Source organism: Polyodon spathula, chromosome 6, assembly GCF_017654505.1.
Source record: "Polyodon spathula isolate WHYD16114869_AA chromosome 6, ASM1765450v1, whole genome shotgun sequence".
Taxonomy (NCBI): domain Eukaryota; kingdom Metazoa; phylum Chordata; class Actinopteri; order Acipenseriformes; family Polyodontidae; genus Polyodon; species Polyodon spathula.
The window spans coordinates 73,463,077-73,482,814 of NC_054539.1; the positions used below are offsets into that span (position 1 = coordinate 73,463,077).

At 38.2% G+C, this 19,738-nt stretch overlaps 2 protein-coding genes across 3 annotated transcripts in view; one reads left to right on the forward strand and one right to left on the reverse strand.

Moving 5' to 3' along the window:
* Positions 1-5,234: 5,234 nt before the first annotated feature.
* On the reverse strand, positions 5,235-8,348 carry LOC121317599 (proline-rich nuclear receptor coactivator 1-like). Its single transcript, XM_041253707.1, has 2 exons — positions 7,412-8,348; positions 5,235-5,952 (listed from the first exon to the last, which is right to left on the reverse strand). The coding sequence occupies exons 1-2, from the start codon at positions 7,778-7,780 to the stop codon at positions 5,494-5,496; spliced, it is 828 nt and encodes a 275-aa protein (XP_041109641.1). The 5' UTR covers positions 7,781-8,348; the 3' UTR covers positions 5,235-5,493.
* A 4,482-nt stretch (positions 8,349-12,830) lies between these two features.
* rngtt (RNA guanylyltransferase and 5'-phosphatase) overlaps positions 12,831-19,738 on the forward strand; it is a 77,173-nt gene continuing 70,265 nt past the window's right edge. The window contains exons 1-2 of one of the 2 annotated variants that reach the window (XM_041253708.1): positions 12,831-13,289; positions 19,086-19,195. In XM_041253708.1, the coding sequence (XP_041109642.1) occupies positions 13,226-13,289; positions 19,086-19,195 (174 nt within the window). In that variant the 5' untranslated portion in view covers positions 12,831-13,225. The remainder of the gene's footprint in view (positions 13,290-19,085; positions 19,196-19,738) is intronic. The other variant, XM_041253709.1, reaches the window with a different exon arrangement.

The window sequence follows — 19,738 nt, forward strand, 5'->3', positions numbered from 1 at the left end:
AAGTGCAGAGAGGGAGTGAGAGAGAGATAATGTAGAGATTGCTGCTACATTGGCTGCTTGAAAAAAACTTTTAGGAAGAAAACAAATGTTTTTGGAGATCAGTAAATCTGAAACTAAGTAAATCAACCTTGAAATATTTTATTAAAAATATTTTCAAGCAAGTGTTTGTTTTTGTTTGTTTGTTTGTGTGAATTTTATGTTTAAGACGGGTGAATTTTATGAATCACCTATTAATACATATTTGAAACCACAGATCACATGAGTGATAGAGGTTGTATTGATTTAGTTAAAATGGACAACGGAAAGCAGCCAAAATGGATGCTGCATGCATTTTTTATTAAATTAATAAGAGTGTAATTATGCATAAACCTAATTCTGTTTAAAACAGTTTGACGGAAATTTAAAGGTGTTATCAAAGATTCAGAATATACATGTGGGTGTCAGATCCCTAGGCACAATAGGATATATTATGTTCATCACAATTAATATTTTACTGAGCTTTTGTGAGTTTACTTTTTCAGTCGTTTAAAAACCCTATTTCAGCATACACATGAGAGGTGGTGAGAACTAGATTAATGTGATAACTGAACCATAAAGAAGATCGAGAATGAAATAGGAATGTTGGCGCAAGGGAGTTTACAGTGCAGTATAGAACAGTAGGCTTGGTGGATTGTGGTACTGGTAGGATCAGTTAATGCTTGTTTGTCTGTGAATATAGGGTGTGGATAACCTTTTGTGGAAGTTCAACGCAAGACGCTGAGCTAATGGCAGTATTGTAGTGCGTAACAAAATAAAGTCAACTTTTCACTGTAATACAGAACAGTCACAGAAGCAAAAGTAATATGCACTCACAGTATTAAGAATGCATTATCATGATTGGTCATCGGGAAACGCCCGTGTGAATTAATTAAATAAAGACTTTTATTATTTTGATGATTAAATTCCACCATGGTTCAAGTAAAATGTAAATTTAAAACTCAAAAACTATCTTTATTTAGATTAAATAAACGGAGCGGTACTGATTATGGAAAGTTTTTTTAGAACTTTTATTTTTCAAGAATTAACAGATTTATTTGTAAATTCTTGAAAATGCATGGCGTGATATTAATCAAACTAACACGTTTTTGAAAAGGGTTTTATAAATATTTTATAAAAGGGATTTAAAAAACAATAAAAACAGAGAAAGGAATCTGTTTGCTACAGGCACATAAACTAACACAGAGAGACTAAATAATTACCGAATAGGCCACTGTTTTATCAGATGCAAGAGGGTGGGTTATTAAATTTAAAATTGAATAAGCTAATACCAATAACCTTTTTAAAAAAAAGTTATTATTAAATACACAAGATCTCACTGAGGGATAATGTATACTAAATGGACCGGGACTAAGTGTAAAATGTTTGATTGGCATTAGGCTGTCTGTGTTAGTATACTATCACCCTACAGGGGTTTCTCTGTCAATTACAAGCACAAATCGAAGTAGTGCACAATTAGCACAGGACGAAGCCCCCACCTAAAGGGTTACAATTTCAAATTGGGGATGGCTAGGGTGCCAACTGGGAAAGTTCCTTATGAAATTATGGACAAACTTGTGCAAATCATAAAAAATTGTATAAAAGATATTAAAAGAGATAGCTGTTTTGTGATAAGACAAAAATAAAGACTTCACTTGAATACCAGTAGAGATCTTGTAAATAAATAAGCTTACAAAGGCTTAAACAGATCACTGGATTTAAGAAGTGAGTATTATATTTCTCTGTTACAAACTGCTTTAATAGCCTATACATTCCCGATGAAATAAAGAAAATTCGAGGAGAGAATAACCCCATTGAAGGTTTAAATGAAATCAGATGTTATAAAAAGAATTAATATTGCACTTGATTTTTCTTCTAGGTTCAGAAAAGAAATAATTCTGATGGAGATTCAAGTATTGGGAAACAGGTGGAGACAACGGTGAAACAACTGATTATACAGCAGGGGCTGTGAATGGGATGGGACCATTGAAAACTGCTGTGCTATTGTCACCTATACTGGACATTCATTTTGAAAAGAACGTGACATTCGAATGATTCACTGTAGCGTTGTATATTTGTGGGTGACCTTTTAAAAACAATGAAGGAAGAAATAAAGGACATTAGGCTAAGAGTGGTAGCTAGACGTGCACAGGAGGAACTCAGGTTGAGGTTGGCAATGTTCCACCCTGATCAGACTGACCTCCTGGGAGCTAGTTCAGTGTGGCCAAAGGAGAATGGCAAGGAACCACCTGGTCACATAAGGTTCTATCTCTCAATACCATACATGGATCCTAATAACCAGTATAAAGACAGTTTGAAGATTAGACCGATAGGAGTACTACACAATGAGACAGTGATAGTTTGGCAAAAGGCTACATGGAAAGTTCAGCGAGGGAACTGGAGTGGTGTGGTGCATAAAGCATGCTGTTATGAAACAAATAGTCATGTAGTTTGCCGGTGTCCTGCAATCACTGGAATCAACAGAAATATAAACACTGAATTAGAGGTACATCCACTAGAGGGTTGGATAAAAGCAATGCAGGTTGGGAAATATCAATGCTGTGTGTTGAGTAACCATACCAATTTTAAGTATGGAGATTTAACTTGTCAGACTTCTCCAGGATTTTGTTTTGCTCCAACACATGCAGTTTGGATTGGAGATATATATATATATATCTGAAGCAGAGGAGTTCCAAATTACCGCTTGGTGGGATGACACATATCTAGATTCATATTAGGTCATTTTTTCTTAGGTGCACAAACTGGTTAAAATAGCCTTACAAAAAGCGGAAGAGAAGCTGCTCAAAGAGAAGGTCGAAGTTGATTTGGCACAATTAAAAGCCACCGTATTGAAACGATATGGATGGTCAGGGCAGGCCTTAGGGTACACTTTTGGGGATTATATTGTTTTAGTAATACTGTTATTAGTAATAGTATTGATCCTCTGGAATAGCATTTAGTGTTTTTGGTGGAAAAAACAACAGTGACAGTTAGAAAGGACCATTGGCAGATGGGAAACTGTAAAATTACTGGGAGCTACCATGAATAAGAAATAACACATGTACAGTGATATTAACTGTATTTACTGTATTGTTGTGTTATTTCTATGTTTATTTTTCATTTTTTGTATTATTTTTACATATCTTTGTTTTGTTTTTGCTTATAGCACACTTACATATAGAAACAGTGAAGGCAAGGTAGATACCTACACATAATGTAGAGACTTAGAATGAGAGAAACATGCTTCACTATAATATATTATACAAACACATTACTTGATGTGACAACGAACCAGCGAAGAGGACATCTGAGGGCTCGGGATCACGTGAGCAACTTGGTTGTAGTGGGTCACCCCCCTCCATCTTCTATTCTAAAAGTAGGGTATGTTGGAAAACATGGATCGAGAATTGATTAGCAGTTTGCTATGCATGTGGACTGGCAGAGCTATACTGGTGTTCTTTTCTGAAAAGAGACTAATACTGCAGATAGCAGACTGTTTGGTTCAAATTGCATGTACTGCTAACAATTGATAGAGCCCTTGCGTGTTCAAGCTTCTTGCCCAGCATTGACTGTAACCTATAACAGCGCTGTGGACCAGAAGAGGCCAGGCCAGACTTTTGGAATGCCAAGCAGGGATTGCCATTGGACCCAAAGGTTCTCAGGGAGAATAAGAGATAATGCCACTGGACGCTAAGGGTTTCAAGCAATACGGAGAAATAGGAACAAGGAAGATGACAAAAACCAGATGTATGGTCCTTTTGGGGCACCAGGGATCTGAAGAGGAATGCACTGATTTCAGAAGTCATCACACTAGACTACACACACAGACACGCAGAATAAATTAAATACATATAGTATATGGTAACAGAATTTAATGTGTTGTACCTTTGCTATTGGTTAAATGTCAGAGAAAGAGGAGGTGGACCATCTATATAGAAGGGTATTTAATGTCATGCAAAAATTGTAAGAACGAGTAATCTGTTTGTCCTGTACCTGGGGCCAGACTCCATGTATATTTCAATAAACCTAACAACTGATTGAAGAAAAGGACTCCATTTTCCTGAATCTATTTACTCACCATCCTTTTTTTAAGTTTTAAGTTACATCAGTAAAGAACTTGTATGTTGTAATGCTAATGAGCTAAGATTTATTTTGGTGATGTCGGCACGGTTCATTAATAATGCATGCTGTTAACATAGTTCATAGACCTTGCGGCACAAGCAAACCATCCCATAGCTGCCACTGCAATGCTCTCATTTTAAAAGTTGTCATCCTTTTTTTCATATGCTCCAAGGTTTTAATTGTATGGTAGTGTACCAGGCTATATAATGGATTTAGGATCAAGTTGTATTTGTAAATGAAAATCCAAGCTCTATTTTCCAAGGCTGACCGTGTCTCATAACTGAATTATTTAAACACGCACCTGAAAAGAAACACACAATGTTTGGGGGAGGCTAATTAAGTTTTATTTGTTTTGTTGTGCATCCAATTGTAAAGAAAGGGGAGATTAGCAATTTTTTTTTTTTTTTTGGAAAAACAAAAGTTGCAACAAAATGTCTTGATTTTAAGTGCTGTGTATAATTTTTCATTTGTGTTGTATTCAAGAACTCAAAAATAGCTGCCCGACAAATGGGGTGGATTAACACAAATCAAACTGAACATTTTACAACAACTAACAAAAGTACAACTGACACCTTTTTTTTTTTTTATAGGCTTCTACAACTATTATTCTTGGATGTCACTGAAGATGTTGTATGGTGTAAAGGGCAAGATATTAAAATAAACCAGAAATGTGAATGTTCTTTTTAAGCAGAAGGTCAGTGCTGGCAGTACTGAGTGAAGAAAGCACTATCAGTAAAATCAAGCAGGCAGTTCTCTTCTTCTGAGGTCACACAGCTTAATTCATGATGAAATGTTCACATTTCAGTTCCAGTTCCAGGACTTCACAGTTATTTCTTTCCTCAGTAGTGGATTACAAGTTGTGTTGGCTTAAATAATCCGCAGATTGTTTTGCTCCAATCCAGTTGCTTAAACATTGGTTTGGTGATCAGTCTTGTGCAAATTAGTAAGAGAACGCAAATTGTTTCTTACTTTATATGTACCCTAACAGGTTTTACAGTCTTTCATTTTTATAGACAAAATAAAAAAAATTCAGAAAGTGCACTGATTCTCGGTATATAATACAGTACATACAGGTTTCAGTAACAAAACTATAAATTTACTTTTGTTAAAAGAACATGAAAAATATACACAATATTACATGGTTTACAATATTTACACAAGTTCATTAAAAATTCACTAAACTGTACAAGGCTGCTGTTCCATGGAAATGTAAAATTCAAAACAGTCCAAACTTCAGGACCTTGTATTGCAACAAGTTCCAACTCCAGGACTCTTTAAAATGTAATCTTCAGTGCTGAACTGCACTAGGGTGACTTACTGTCATTCTTTTTTCTTTTCAGATTTCTGAATCTCAATTCATGGCAATGCGTGGAGCTTGAGTAGGGTCTTCAGGTGCACTGTCATGAGCGCTCTGCTCGGGTTCGAATGCTCCTGGGTGTTGTCTCCTACCCAATGGCTCGGTGGCTTGGGAAGGACACTGGGAGATGGAGGCTCACTAAACTTAGCACCAGCGTAGTTCTTCTTGCCATCCTTGTGGTCCTCTTCAGAAATTGATTCAGCTTCAGGAACTTTAACACTCTTAAAATAATCAGCAGGGTTGAGAGGTATTTTAATCCCCAAGGAGGAGGCGGGGCTAGGCTGATAGCCATTTTCATTTCTTTTTATTGGTGAAACCTTGACAGGTGTGCTGTGCTTAATCTTCTGTTTGATGGTGTTCAGAAACTGGACTGGGTGTTCATATTTATTCAGGCTGTGCATGGGCAGCCCGCCGGGAAAAGGGGTCTTCTCTGTTCTTACCGGTTTTGATTTTAAAACCTAGGAAAAAACAAGGAGAGAAACACTGTGTTTAACAGAAGGGCAGCAGAATAGCCTAAACAGTAATGGACTGTTACAAAAGGAGCTTTTTACCAAAATCCGGGCTAGATTTTCAAAGCTCTTTACTGTCATTAGCACAATTATTTCAGCTACACACACACAAAAAAAAAAAACACTTAAAGCAGAGGACAATTTAAGTTAGGAGCTGGTAAGTGACCTTGTTATATTACTTTTAGAATTGTATTTGTTCCCCCATTTTGGGGTTAAACAAACATGTTCCTAGTGTATAGGCTACTGAAATCGTGTAATATAGTGGTTTAATGAACTTGACTACGTAATGGTATATACACACACACACATTTTGGGAGTAAATAAATGAGGGTGCATAAAAACACAAAAGAACTACCATACAGTAAAGTGCCTGCCTACATGGTAAGAATTGTTTACATCTAACTAGTCAATCAATAGCTTAGGTCCTACAAGTTGAGTTATGTAAACACTCTAGCAGATCGGTGCATTCCTTCATTCATGCCAGCTGCACTGCACGTTCTCTGCTGAAGCGCCCAACCCAACCTAAACCCACCCACTGCAGCGACTGGGCTCCGGTTCTTTCCTGTTGCCAAGTGTAAAGCGTCATAACTGTGTCAAAACAAACACACCTGATTGTTCCACCCCCTCAAACACGACCCCGCCCCAAAACAATGATGTGATCAAAACGTCATATGAGCGCAGGTGTGGCTACAACCCCCCTTAAACGAGAAACCTCGCTTACTCCAAACAACCCCGTTATCTTTCAGGAATAATCTGAAATTTCCAAACGACCACATTTAAACTTTAACACGCCTGAAAACATGATCCGCGACACAGGGTGGCATAAGAGCCATACTGTTTAAACAGAGATGTCAGTTTAATAGCGAGTATGAAAGTAGTGTAGCAACAGCTGCTATACTAACACTTCTCTCCTCCCCCTTTTTACTACATAATATACAATTAAAACACAAGCCATATACATTTGGTGTGCGCTACAGAAGCCTAAAATAGACTTCTGTTGGGGTTGATAAAATGCTTTTCAAAATTAGAGAACTTTTTTTTTTTTTTAGTACCACCCCGAGGGAAATGCTGCCTCAAACAAAGAGAATACGTCTGACTTCGCTACCGCTCCCTCGTTTCCATGTGGATGTTTTTTTGTGTGTCTTGCCTAAACTGTTAAGCTGAATATTATTTGACATTAACAGTTATTTAGTTATATATGCATAATTTATAATCACAACGCAGGGTTACGTTTCAAACAAATGCATTTTCAACCGCTGTCTCCAGGCGTGTGTCTATCACATTCGGCTTACATTACATCTACACGTCAAGACCATCATCACAAACTAGCATGCAGGCTTCCACACACACACACACACACACTGTATTTGCATTATTACATGCCGTGCACACACATTAATTTCAGTACCTCTTTCTTTGCCCCCTGTTTCTGGTGATGCAGGGTTATAGCAGTGGATGCAGGAGTCCGGCCCGTGTTGCTAGTACAGTCTGCTGTTGACTTTCCTCCAGTCCCCATGTTGTTGTTGTTGATATCACTGAAGCGCGAAGGGTTGCTCCTCGCCAAACTTGGGTGTTTCTGGTTACGATGGGGGTGATGGTGTCTGCTTTGTAAAGCCGCAGGTGTCGAGCGAGTTTTCCTCCCACCTTTCTTCAACAAGGCTTGTCTTTTGTTGATATTACTGTTGGCCCCGGCATGATGATAATGAGACGACGGCTTGCTGTCCTCGATGTGGTTGAGTTCAGACTCGACGTGGTGAGCTAGTGTTTCCCCGATCATGACATACACTGGCTAGCTAACTTACTATAAAACATCCCTTCCAAGGCAACACCGAGAAGAAATGCCTTTGCTGCAGAGTCCACATATATAAACGGCAACCTGCCCGACTGCCTCCCCTCAGTCTGGCACCCTCAGCGAGTCCAAGAGGTTTCGCACAGAGCCCCTTCCGAGGTGGCGTAGTCAGAGCAAGTGAAAATGGCGGTGTAAGAAAAAATGATTGTAAACAGAAAGGAAAAAAAAAAAAACACACACACACACACATCCACCTCCGCACACAAGAGGAAGCAAGAAAAACAAACCGCAAACGGGGCTTTTTTCGCAGCTAAATGTTCTTGTATTGTTGTGTTTTCTGGCAAATTCTCAACAACCCGTTTAAATACAGGCGATAGGTTACTATTTTTAGCAGTTGAGCTTGAACTGTATTTAAACCAGTTTGTTATTGATTAGGGTAAAGTTTGCTCCCAGTACCTCTCCCTCACCACCGCCCTGTTCCTGAATTACTGTAACTCCTAATCGCTTCTTCTCCACAACACCGGACACAACTTCCTCCGAACAATTTCGCTTTGAGAGCCGAACGAAGCTGGAACGTTCCTATCTACAATCGCAAGCCAATCACCTTTGCACCTACAGACCAGGCACCGCCTCCCATTCAGCACGTCATAAGACAAACCAATCCGTTCGAATGAGGTGGGAGTTTCCGAAGTCTGGGAAGTGACAAAAGGATGAGAGAAACGAACTTTTGGTAACAATGCATTTGGCAATAGTGAAATGATGAAATAAACAGTAAACTGGATAACCTAGACCGGATCAAAAATTAAAATTAAAATTAAAAAACAGGAAAGAATAATGGCAATTAAAACAATACCAGAATGAGTTAACGGGGTTAATTTTGAAAAAATCAAACACTTTTTGCAGGCTTTACATTTTTCCTGGCCATTCAAAGCAACTTCACAGAGATTCAATAGTTTCAGTGACTTGTATGTATAATTATTTCATATGGGAGATCTTTGGGAATACACAGTTAATTGATATACCAATATAGTTGTATTTCGTGCTGTAACACACGCACACACACACATACACACACACACAACATCACAATATAGATGTCACAATATATAACTCCATTACATCATGTAAGAATAAATTATGGATGTGAATATAAATAACAACAAGCTGTTGTCATGCTGTCAAAAACCTATAAATACATCCAGTGTTCTGATTCAAACACAAGCTCCTTGAGAAAGACATATACAACATATTTAAATGTTGGTCATCTAGCTCTTTGAGCTAATATATTTATATGGCAGTTTGTTTAGGGTTAGTGTTCCTATATGACAGTTTATTTAGGGCTTGTGCTTCTATATGACAGTTTGATTGAATAGAGCTATAAAACAGACATACAGTTCAGGTCATACATGATACATCCACCACTGTGAATACAATGAGGGAATAGCTGTTAAGTGACTTCACTGGTGTGAGTCCTGTTTTGTTCAATACAACAATTAGTCAGTAATACTAATGTGTTATTAAACTCCCATAACAGCAAGCAATGAGAAAAAGGTATTCCTGTGCAGAATTACCAGTTTCAACAAACACTGTGAGGCAGTCTTCTCTTTCTCTGGTCTAACAAAAGAGCTTTATAACCCTTTTTATACCTTACCTGTGTAACATCATCCTTCAACAATTATTTCTTGTTATCTGTTCTCCAGGACAGCTTGGTTATCCTCCTGTACCTTTTCCTTCTTGGTTACTTCTCATTTTCTAAGATAATCAGACTCACAATTCAAACATTTGACACACACCCTGCTAATAAGATATGATTTGTTTACTTAGCACACAACTTTATCCATGACAGCTTACAGAGACTAGGGTGTGTGAACTATGCATCAGCTGCAGAGTCATTTACAACAACGTCTCAACAGAAAGACAGAGAACAAGGAGGTTCAGTGACCTGCTCAGGGTCACACAGTGAGTCAGCTGGGGATTTGAACCGGGGACCTCCTGGTTACAAGCCCTTTTCTTTAACAACTGGACCACACAGCCTCCTAATTCAAGACACAGACACTGACAATATATTATACTTGAGTGTGTCCTTATCAGTAACTTTACCTCTTGCCTTTACCTCTTCCAAATACAATCTTAAGAGAATGAGAATCCACACATGTGATCTTGTATGACATTGGTGCAGTGCATTTAATCAATACAGTTGTATATCCAGTTGCTGGTATACATTTTCAGTGCCACAAACAGATTGTAACCCTTGTTGTTTTGCGTCTGTGGAATTCATGAATATAAAGAAACTGCTTCATATCCTTTCAAAGGGACTGGGGTTGACATTTTCAAGAGTTCACTAATAACCTGGCAAAATAAACATTTATTGCTACCATTTATAAAATAAACTGTGGTTGAACTAAAAACTGCGCTAGTTTTTCATTAGTTACAGTAAATTGTTATTTATATTAATTTATTTATTGATATTTATTGCTATTACAGTACATGTACAGTAGACCTACAACAAACTAAACATCCAGTACTTAAAACATTTAAATTTTTAAAACCCCACTTTACTGTATGCTTATGATATACAGTAATAGTTATTTAGTAGGGGCCTACCCTTTACTGTACAGGTAACATCAAAATGGTTGTAAAAATTTTCATCGCAGGACATCGGAGATTTCCAAAACAGCTTTCAGTACTTACATATAAACGGTCCTATCCTGCTACTTTGCCATATCTATACTTTTTCATGTTCCATACTATTTGGTCCCTGCAGGCCACACACAAATACTGGTGTCTGTATTCTATTTTAGCCTGTGCAAGCCCAGCCCAAGATCACAGCAAAGGAATGGGCTGAAAGACAATTAATGGGCTACAGGGGTCCTGTGGCAGAATGACATCTTAAAAATCAGTAAAATAAATGCTTATAGGTATAGATTCTGTATTAGGTAGCTTTATTTGGATGTTATTTCCAACCACAAAGCTACATTTTAATGAAACCTGTATTGCACAAAGCAGTGATGAGGTAACCAGTTTTGTTTCCTCAGTTGTGGTGTAAAATATCCCCTGCCGTTATAACAGTAACCAATGGCTGAGTGAGATGCAAAGTCACATGGTGGTACTTTCCCCCAGCAACACAGATACAGCAGTTGTTGCCTAGCAGGATGTGTCCAACCAGGCAAGCTTGTCAAGAAAATTGTCACGTCCCTTCTGGGAAAATCTGCACAGCATGTATTCAGGAATGTACTGTTTCAGTTTCAGAATTAGAAAAAAAGGAAAGGGATTGTGATAATACAATTAACAAAAAAAAATCAAATTATATATGACTTAGTTCTGAAACTCCATGGTCTGACAATACAAACGTGTATGACAATAACATTGGCTGTGCGCCATTTCCAACAATTTGGTAAACAAAGCCCATTAACAGATAATGGTTGAACCAAGACTAAAACATGGCAATAGATGGTTCATTTTGGGTTGTGTCACCACCTAGCACCACATAAACATGACTGTTTGGGATTAAAAAAAGAACAACAGTTAGCTTTCTTAAATCCCTCTATTTTCCTTCTGCTGGCGTTTAGAGAAATCATTGGAATCCAGATTCAGGACTCGGGAAAATATGTAAAGTGTCATTAGCACTATTCTCTAAAAAGAGAAATAACAAACGTAAGAATCCATTGAATTACTTTCCTGACTTGTTTGTTTAGTTGTTTTTTTCTTTCAGAAATTAGTTCTAAAAATGGCTGTGTAAATTCCCTCCTTTTCTGCCTGCCCATAGTTCAGATACCAATACAATTACCTCTTAAAATAAGATATAATTATATATAATAACTTACTATCGTAAGTGTAGTCCTCATGCACATTAGAAGGAGACAGCAGTATTGCTACAGTACATGGCTCAGAACCACTCTGTACAAATGACTGGCACACCAGGGCATTGCAGTCTTATGGTCCTTTGTTCTGAAGAGCTGTTATGCTCACTTTGATTTAGTGTAAAATAATTTATTTTTGTTATTTGTTTTGTGGCAACCAAGAGACTTGAATAAGCAAACACCATTACCTGTAGGTTTCTGGATTTGAGAGCAGTACATTTTTTTTACAGTACTGATAATATATTTCACCTGTCACATTTTCTATCTGTTACAAATGACTTGAATCATATTAGCTACACTTTTCACAGAAACATGACTTCAGAAGGGCAGGACACATTATTTGCATGTTCTGGGAAATTCCGGAAATTACTTTCGGTTCTTAAGTTAATTTAAACATGCTGTGACTCATTTGGAATATCATATACATTGCAGCACACAGCACAGACTACAGCAGTTAACCAAGTCATGCTTACGGTGTCCATATTAGGACATCCTCAGGTATCGCTCTTTCCTTTGTCAGGCGTCAGTCCTCCTCGAGTCAGTTGACAGGCAGGCGTCAGTCCTCCTCGAGTCAGTTGACAGGCATGTCCTCCTTGAGTTTATTTTTAAAGAGGGGAGCGAGTCGTCTATTACCTAATCAAACAACAGGATTGATGCCCGGTATCTGAGGATGCCTAGACAAAGCACTGTTACTCAATGATGCACTCACCTGACTTGGATGAAACTTTGCATGGACTTTGTTAGGGGTGGGTGCACGAATGATTTCGAAGTGTTTAAATACAAACTAAAGAAAAAATACAGGGAAGAAAAATCCAAAACGACTGTTTTGTTCAGTTGATAATCCTGTACTTACGACAACTTTTAAACGTGTTCCTTTCTTCAATGGCACTTGGGTCTGTAAATAAGTTTTTAAAAAAAACATAATCCTGTACAAACGGTATCCAGTTATTTTTTGTGGGTTTATCATATATAAAGTACTTAACATTATTTACCCAGCTGTGTACTCCGTGCGTTTCTTCAGGGATTCTATGATTGTAAACGCACCATTCAAATGCACTTCATTTATATTTACAGACCCAAGCCAGCCAGTCTGCACTTTTCTCGTGGGACGTCATCGCTTAGGGCACTTGCTCACGCCGCCTGCGCCTACTAGCGTTGTATTTAGGGTCACTGCGTTTGTTGTGGCAGTGGCGCAGTGTACTGTGGGGGAAATGTGGAGGATTTGATTGTTGTAGTTCATTCATGGATTGCGCAGCGACTGCCTGACGAAACGGAACATATTTCTGAAAGAGTTCAGATATTAAACCTTAACAGCGGACGCTGTAGGAAATCTTGTTTGCTTGACTCTACTGGCTCGTCTGTAAAGGATAATACGTTCAGGGATATCGTACAGCACTTTAACAACCAGGTACAGGCCCAGAGCCGCGGATCAGGGGAGCGAAATAGCGCGTATTTGGAGGGCTCTTCTCCGGGAGAAACCCTCACCAATGCGGGGCTGACAACGCGGTCTTTGCTGTGAGGTTTGAGGCGATTTATCTGGATAGTGGAACGTTTCCTGAATCTTGGAACAAATATGTCACACGGCGGAATCCCGCCTAGATGGAAGAATTGTCCGCGAAGGGGACAACCTGTGGCAGGTGAGTCGGGCATCCACTGTAATTAAATTATTACATAACGCATCATTCAGAAATGTTCTGGTTTAACTTCATTTTAATGATCAAACAGGGCTGTCGTGTCGTTCTTCTTGTATCTGATAGTGCCGAGTCTATCAAAAGCTGTGCATTTCGTAGGCGGGTATATCACGTGTCTAAACACAGACTGCAATTGCCCATTATTGTACTAAACTGGGTTCAAGCATTCTCCTTATCGAACTCATTGTAACCATTGACAGTAAATGCATGTGTCATTTTTACACTGCAAATCCCATTCTTGCTGCCTGCAGGTTTAGTGCTGGATCAAGTCGGCTGTATTTGTCCAGTTTTTAAAGCACGGTTCGAGTGAATGATGAAAGTGAACTGAGTTGTAATTTGACAGTGCACTGCGTAGGTTTACAAAACGTGTTGTGCTGAGTGCTTCTACTGTAACTCGTGTAACGCATGCATACGTTTTGTCTGGCAGGAAGCTTATCGGACGGCTCGCATTGATCAAACTAGCAGATGCATGTTGCAGAAACTGATAACTAACCCAGCTGTCTCTTTTTCCACAACTAAAACTGTAAAAGTTGCGTTGGGTAAACAGTCCCTGTTTACAACAAACATTGCACATAGCTGTGTGCCTAGTTGCCATTATATTTCGTGTATGACTAACCTTGAAAACTTAACTGTTTTTAGAATAATGTTTATAGAATACTGTGCGTTTTAGATAGGGGACTTGGAGAGAATTAAACAAGAACATTGTGCCTTATAACTTAATTGCAGTTCAACTTACTCACCATGACAAGTCAAAACATGAACTTAAAATAGTATAGCTATATATTTGCACGTTTGCATCAATTTTCAACCACAGCAATGAGCATTCAGAAAGTGCTGGGTACACAGTTGCAATGATCTGTTACTATATCAAAGGATGCTGTGTATGAACAAGACTATGAACTAACAGCAGACACTGCCCCTACTGAGCAGCAGTTCGCTTTGACCAGTTTGTTCAGGTTTGGATAGCTGTAAACAAGAACCACGGCTGGGAAACAGTATCCCGGTCATGTTGATGCATGACAGGCTGCAGTCAGAATTCCTCGTGTATATAATTAAAATATACAGCCACTTTCTCCAAGTACAGTAGGTGCCAATTCTTGACAACCTACCACTGCTGTTTTAACTTTAAATACGTTGCTTTTTCATTCATTTTTGCTGTGCTTTTACTTTTGTGTTCAGCTCCTTGCTATTACGCATATGTTTAATTCAGTTCTTGATATACTCATGTGTTACAGGTCGCCCTGCAAAGGTCATAAGAAATGCATTTTACCTTTGCTGTGTCCTGTGTGCGTATCACAGTAGAGCAGAGGATCAATGCTCTGAACTAATTGGGACAGATACTAGTTTGCATAATCTATTTGTATGGATATTTGAACCGGTATTAATAAGTTACTATACCTTTTAATGTATAGATTAAAGCTAACATACACAAGTACCCACTGATGAGATATAGCTAATAACCTATTCTATCACATTAAGCATACAAAATTACAAAGCTTTATAATAATTAAATTAATGCAATTTGGTAAAACTAACACCTACAGTTCAGGTAAAATGAAATAATGTAATTAAACATACCATATACCAAACTTTGAAAATCAAAGAGTACAATTCAGTAGATCTTTGACACAATACAGAACTTCAGTGAATCATAAACTTCAAAAATTCAGTGAAATGTTTCTATACTTTGATACTTGCTGTTAAGGCATTGTAATAACGTCCAATTGCAATTAATAAAATCCAAGTTCTTAGCAGTTCAGTAACATAGACGGTGTCTCCAGCCCTTACTGACGAAGCAGAAGAAAAATCAAGGACAAGGTGACCGTTGCAGTTAAGCAACTTAAAACAATTTAAAGCACACAATGCTCCATCTAAGGTTATGGTTGCCTGAATAATTCTGTAACTTTCATTTGCCTCAGTCTGCTGGTCCTTTTGGCAGCTAAATCTTATAGCTGTTGTAGCAGCAGAAGCTGTGTGCGTAATACACCACACGTAATTCATCACGTGACTACAGGTGCATTCGGCTGATTAGACAGTAAGGTTCAGGGGTATGCAATGTTTGAAAAGGGACAAAATGCTAGAAAAATGTACTTGTCCTTAAAAATCTACTAGACAATCTCCCCATCGCACAAAACACATCCAAAATAATTGCCAACTATTACTGCTGCATTGTGGAGTTCTGATTTTTCTCGACGTTCTTTCAGTTTTGTAAAGGCTGATCCCCAGATTTTTAAAGGAGTTGTGTATAACCTGTCAAGTTTCTCTGCATTTTATACTGTTTTTCTACCAAAATGCACGGAATATTTACAGTAGGCGCCATCAAATTCTGCAAAGACAAAATGTTTTTTCTTTTGTTTATTTCTATTGTATACTTTTTTAAACAGGGTACAACATTTACAGCTATTTTTTCTCTTATAAACATGTTTGATTTCATGTTTTTCTTTGAACATCCTAACAAGCACTGTACAGGCTTGACCATGATTTTTTCCTTTGCGACTATGGCGTTTTTTTGTCGTTGTATCTTTACCAAGATTGCTGCGTGTAGATGTCAGGTTCATGCATTAAGAAAGCTGCATCACTTATTTGCTCACTTACAAAAAATGTAATAATAATTTCTTCAGTTTAAAAGATGAGTCTGTGCATTGCTAGGGGCTCGCTCTTTTGGCAGCCATTTCTGTTTTTATTGTAATCTATAGAATGTCAGCTTTCCCCACAGCTAGCCAACCCTTTTTAAAATATTTGTGTGTCAGTGCTAGACTTCTGCAATTCAGTTTTCAGAAACGTGCATGCCTCTCTAGAAATATACCTAGAGTCTCTTTCTAGCAACAGAACAAACACAGGAAAAATAAATAAATACATACTACTTGTCCGACGGGCAAAGTATAGCGGCAAAACTTGTTGTCCGGGCGTCGGGCGATACGAATTCACATAGTTGACTCTCTACTGTGTTATATTTTTATTTATATTTTTAATCCTAAGTCATACATCAACTGTACAATACATTTGTGAAGTTAGTCAGGGAAAACAAATGTCTTTAAGGATCGCAGTGTACTCCAGACCAAGCTCCCTCATGCAGCAATGCTTCATTTCTTTTCCCACGCTATACCGCTGATTTCAATTAGAGAACCAGCAGTGGTGCAGGAGGAGGCATGAATTGGATACACTGCAGCGTTTAGAAGAAAATGTCTTTCTCGGTGAACGTTCCTGAGTAAAAGCAATTCCCTAATTTATTTACCAATGATCTGTGAATATAAAAATATAAAAACTATTGGGAATATGTTTACACATTTTAGCGTGTTTTTTTTTTTTTTTTTTTTTTTTAATTGCTGCTACACAGGATACAGCAGAGTTATAGAAATGTGCGTCTTGTCAACACTGCAGGGTGCTCTGTCACACATTAAGGTACTTGGAGTTCAGGAGCAGCCCCTGCAGTTGTAGTTGCCGGACTCTCTCTCACTTTAATCAATCAAGCTGTATTTCTTAAGTAGCGCCTTTTGTTATAAATCTCTTTTACATATGAACATAACACAAATGAATAATATACAAAACAAGTAAAAGATAGGATGCCAAAATACAAAGACCCCCCTTAAATTACAGTAAAACAAGTAATTTTAATTCTCACTTTAAAAAGCAGTCGGTTAGAAACTAACAATATTGACATACTAGTCCAAAAGACTAGTACTTTTTGAAGCTTGCTAGACCTGATGTAAACTACTGGTCCTTATGTGAAGTGCCTAAGTTGGAATCATCATCAACAACAACAGTTGGGGTACCTAAAAATAGGACTTCCTGAAAAATAAACACTGTTATAAATTTAGATTTCAAAAAAATAAATAACAAAGGCACCTTGGTAAACGCCTCTATAGATTGATCAATCACCTGTTTGCACCTCGTTACTGAGAGATTACTGTGCTGAGAAACAGACAGTACCAGACGGGATGGCAGAGTTAGCTGTGTCACCTTGCCGACCACGAAGCTCCACCAGAAATTGACACCGATGACACAAATAAAATGTTTATTTTATTGTTAATTACATGTGTTATTTACAAAAAAAGCTGGCTGGTTTGTGGAGTTGGCAGTTAGTTTGTGAGCGGCTCCCTTTGCTTGTGACACCTTCAGTCTTTTTTTCTTTCTTTTGTGGTGGGGGTCGCAACACGATATAAATCTCCACATTTTTATAAAATGGCTTCAAAGATGCAACGTGCTTCTGTAAAATCAAATGCCCAATAAACTTTGCATCCCGCGCAGAGGAAGAACGCAAACGACATGTTAAGTGTGGTTGGCATTGCAGGGTAGATGAAGGGAGGTTTCAGTTCCTTTCCAAGTGATTGTTTTGTAAGCATTATGAATGCTTATTCACCATTGCTACATCCCATTTGAAAATTGACTTGTGCATTTTTTAATGCAAGACTGAATGTGAGAGTATATGTGTACATTTGTTTTAAGTACTCGCCCAGAAGACTGCAGAGACACACACATCAACTTATCCTCGTCAGATTTAATTTGCCTCGGGAGAGCAGGAGTTTCTAACCTTGAGCAGTGATACAATATAGTATAAGAATAATTAAAGTAAGTATTAATAAAAAGTGTACAAAATGTATAGCTTTGTAACTCAGACTAAATCAGCAAAGTGTCTGTATGGTTGTAAGAGACAGCGACATCTAGTGAACAGGTGTGTGCAGATATTGAAAGCAACACAAAAGGAAGCATGATTCTTTAGATAGTGCTGACTGTTGAACGTAGATGTTATACAGTCTAAGAAACCTGCCACTGTCATTTGAAGACTAACACTAAATCATTTTGACAGTCAACTCTAATAATAGAAATTGAATTGTTTGAGGATGGTAATATATCATGCAGGACTTGTACAAGGCATGGCTGCTATTTTTGTTAGTCTTGGCCGTTAGAAACTTCCACTAGTACTGCACCCAAACCTGGAACTGTGGATATCTATAAACCAATGCATTTTTCATATTCAGTAGTTAATATTTTTCTTACCGGATCATAATTATTCCGGGCTTAAAAGGCATGTCATATGCAGACAGGCTAAAAGAATTGAATCTGTTCAGTCTTGAACAAAGAAGACTACGCAGCGACCTAATTCAAGCATTCAAAATTCTAAAAGGTATTGACAGTGTCGACCCAAGGGACTTTTTCAACCTGAAAAAAGAAACAAGGACCAGGGGTCACAAATGGAGATTAGACAAAGGGGCATTCAGAACAGAAAATATGAGGCACTTTTTTACACAGAGAATTGTGAGGGTCTGGAATCAGCTTCCCAGTAATGTTGTTGAAGCTGACACCCTGGGATCCTTCAAGAAGCTGCTTGATGAGATTCTGGGATCAATAAGCTACTAACAACCAAACGAGCAAGATGAGCCGAATGGCCTCCTCTCGTTTGTAAACTTTCTTATGTTCTTATAATTCATTCAAATCCAACAACAGAATCTCAGAACGATTCGCACTGCTCCAGATTATGCAGCATTGCTAAGCAGATGCAGAGCTTGATCTAATGAAAGTAGTTCTCCAAAATCAGCTAGTTGCAGGACTAGTGTGAGTTTCTAATCCTTTGTTTTCAGTTATTCTTTTCGCAGACCTGACTGGAAAAAGAGTAAATTAAGTCAGGAACCTGAACGCCAGGCTGTCACTGCGCAGCCTGCAGCACTGCAGTTAAACACCATGGTGGGGCAGTGTACATTCGTTAGCTCTGAATAATGTCCTTTTGTCTTTTTGTTTTCTCAGGAACATTTTTGCCGATGAAGACGATGCTGGGTCCAAAATATGATGACCTGGTCCCGGCGGAGAACCGATTCCACCCCAGCATGCTCTCTAATTATCTAAAGAGTCTCAAGGTACATGACATGTGCATTTTGTTTTATGTAGATCATACTGAAACAGTTTCATGGTTCAAAAGTGTTTTACTGGTGTGTGTGAGATCTTATTAGGGCATGTAGAAAACAGAAAGTACTGATTAGAGGAAAAACCTCAGAATGGAGTGTGGTAACCAGCGGTGTACCACAGGGATCAGTATTAGGTCCTCTGCTATTCCTAATCTACATTAATGATTTAGATTCTGGTATAGTAAGCAAACTTGTTAAATTTGCAGACGACACAAAAGTAGGAGGAGTGGCAAACACTGTTGCAGCAGCAAAGGTCATTCAAAATGATCTAGACAAGATTCAGAACTGGGCAGACACATGGCAAATGACATTTAATAGAGAAAAGTGTAAGGTACTGCACGCAGGAAATAAAAATGTACATTATAAATATCATATGGGAGATATTGAAATTGGAGAAGGAATCTATGAAAAAGACCTAGGAGTTTTTGTTGACTCAGAAATGTCTTCATCTAGACAATGTGGGGAAGCTATAAAAAAGGCTAACAAGATGCTCGG

Bases quoted from the DNA above. Each gene is read 5' to 3' on its own strand.
- LOC121317599 (XM_041253707.1), bottom strand. From the start codon at position 7,780: ATGATCGGGGAAACACTAGCTCACCACGTCGAGTCTGAACTCAACCAC. The intron at 5,953-7,411 runs GTACTGAAATTA...GTTTTTTCCTAG, and splicing joins AACAGGGGGCAAAGAAAGAG to GTTTTAAAATCAAAACCGGT.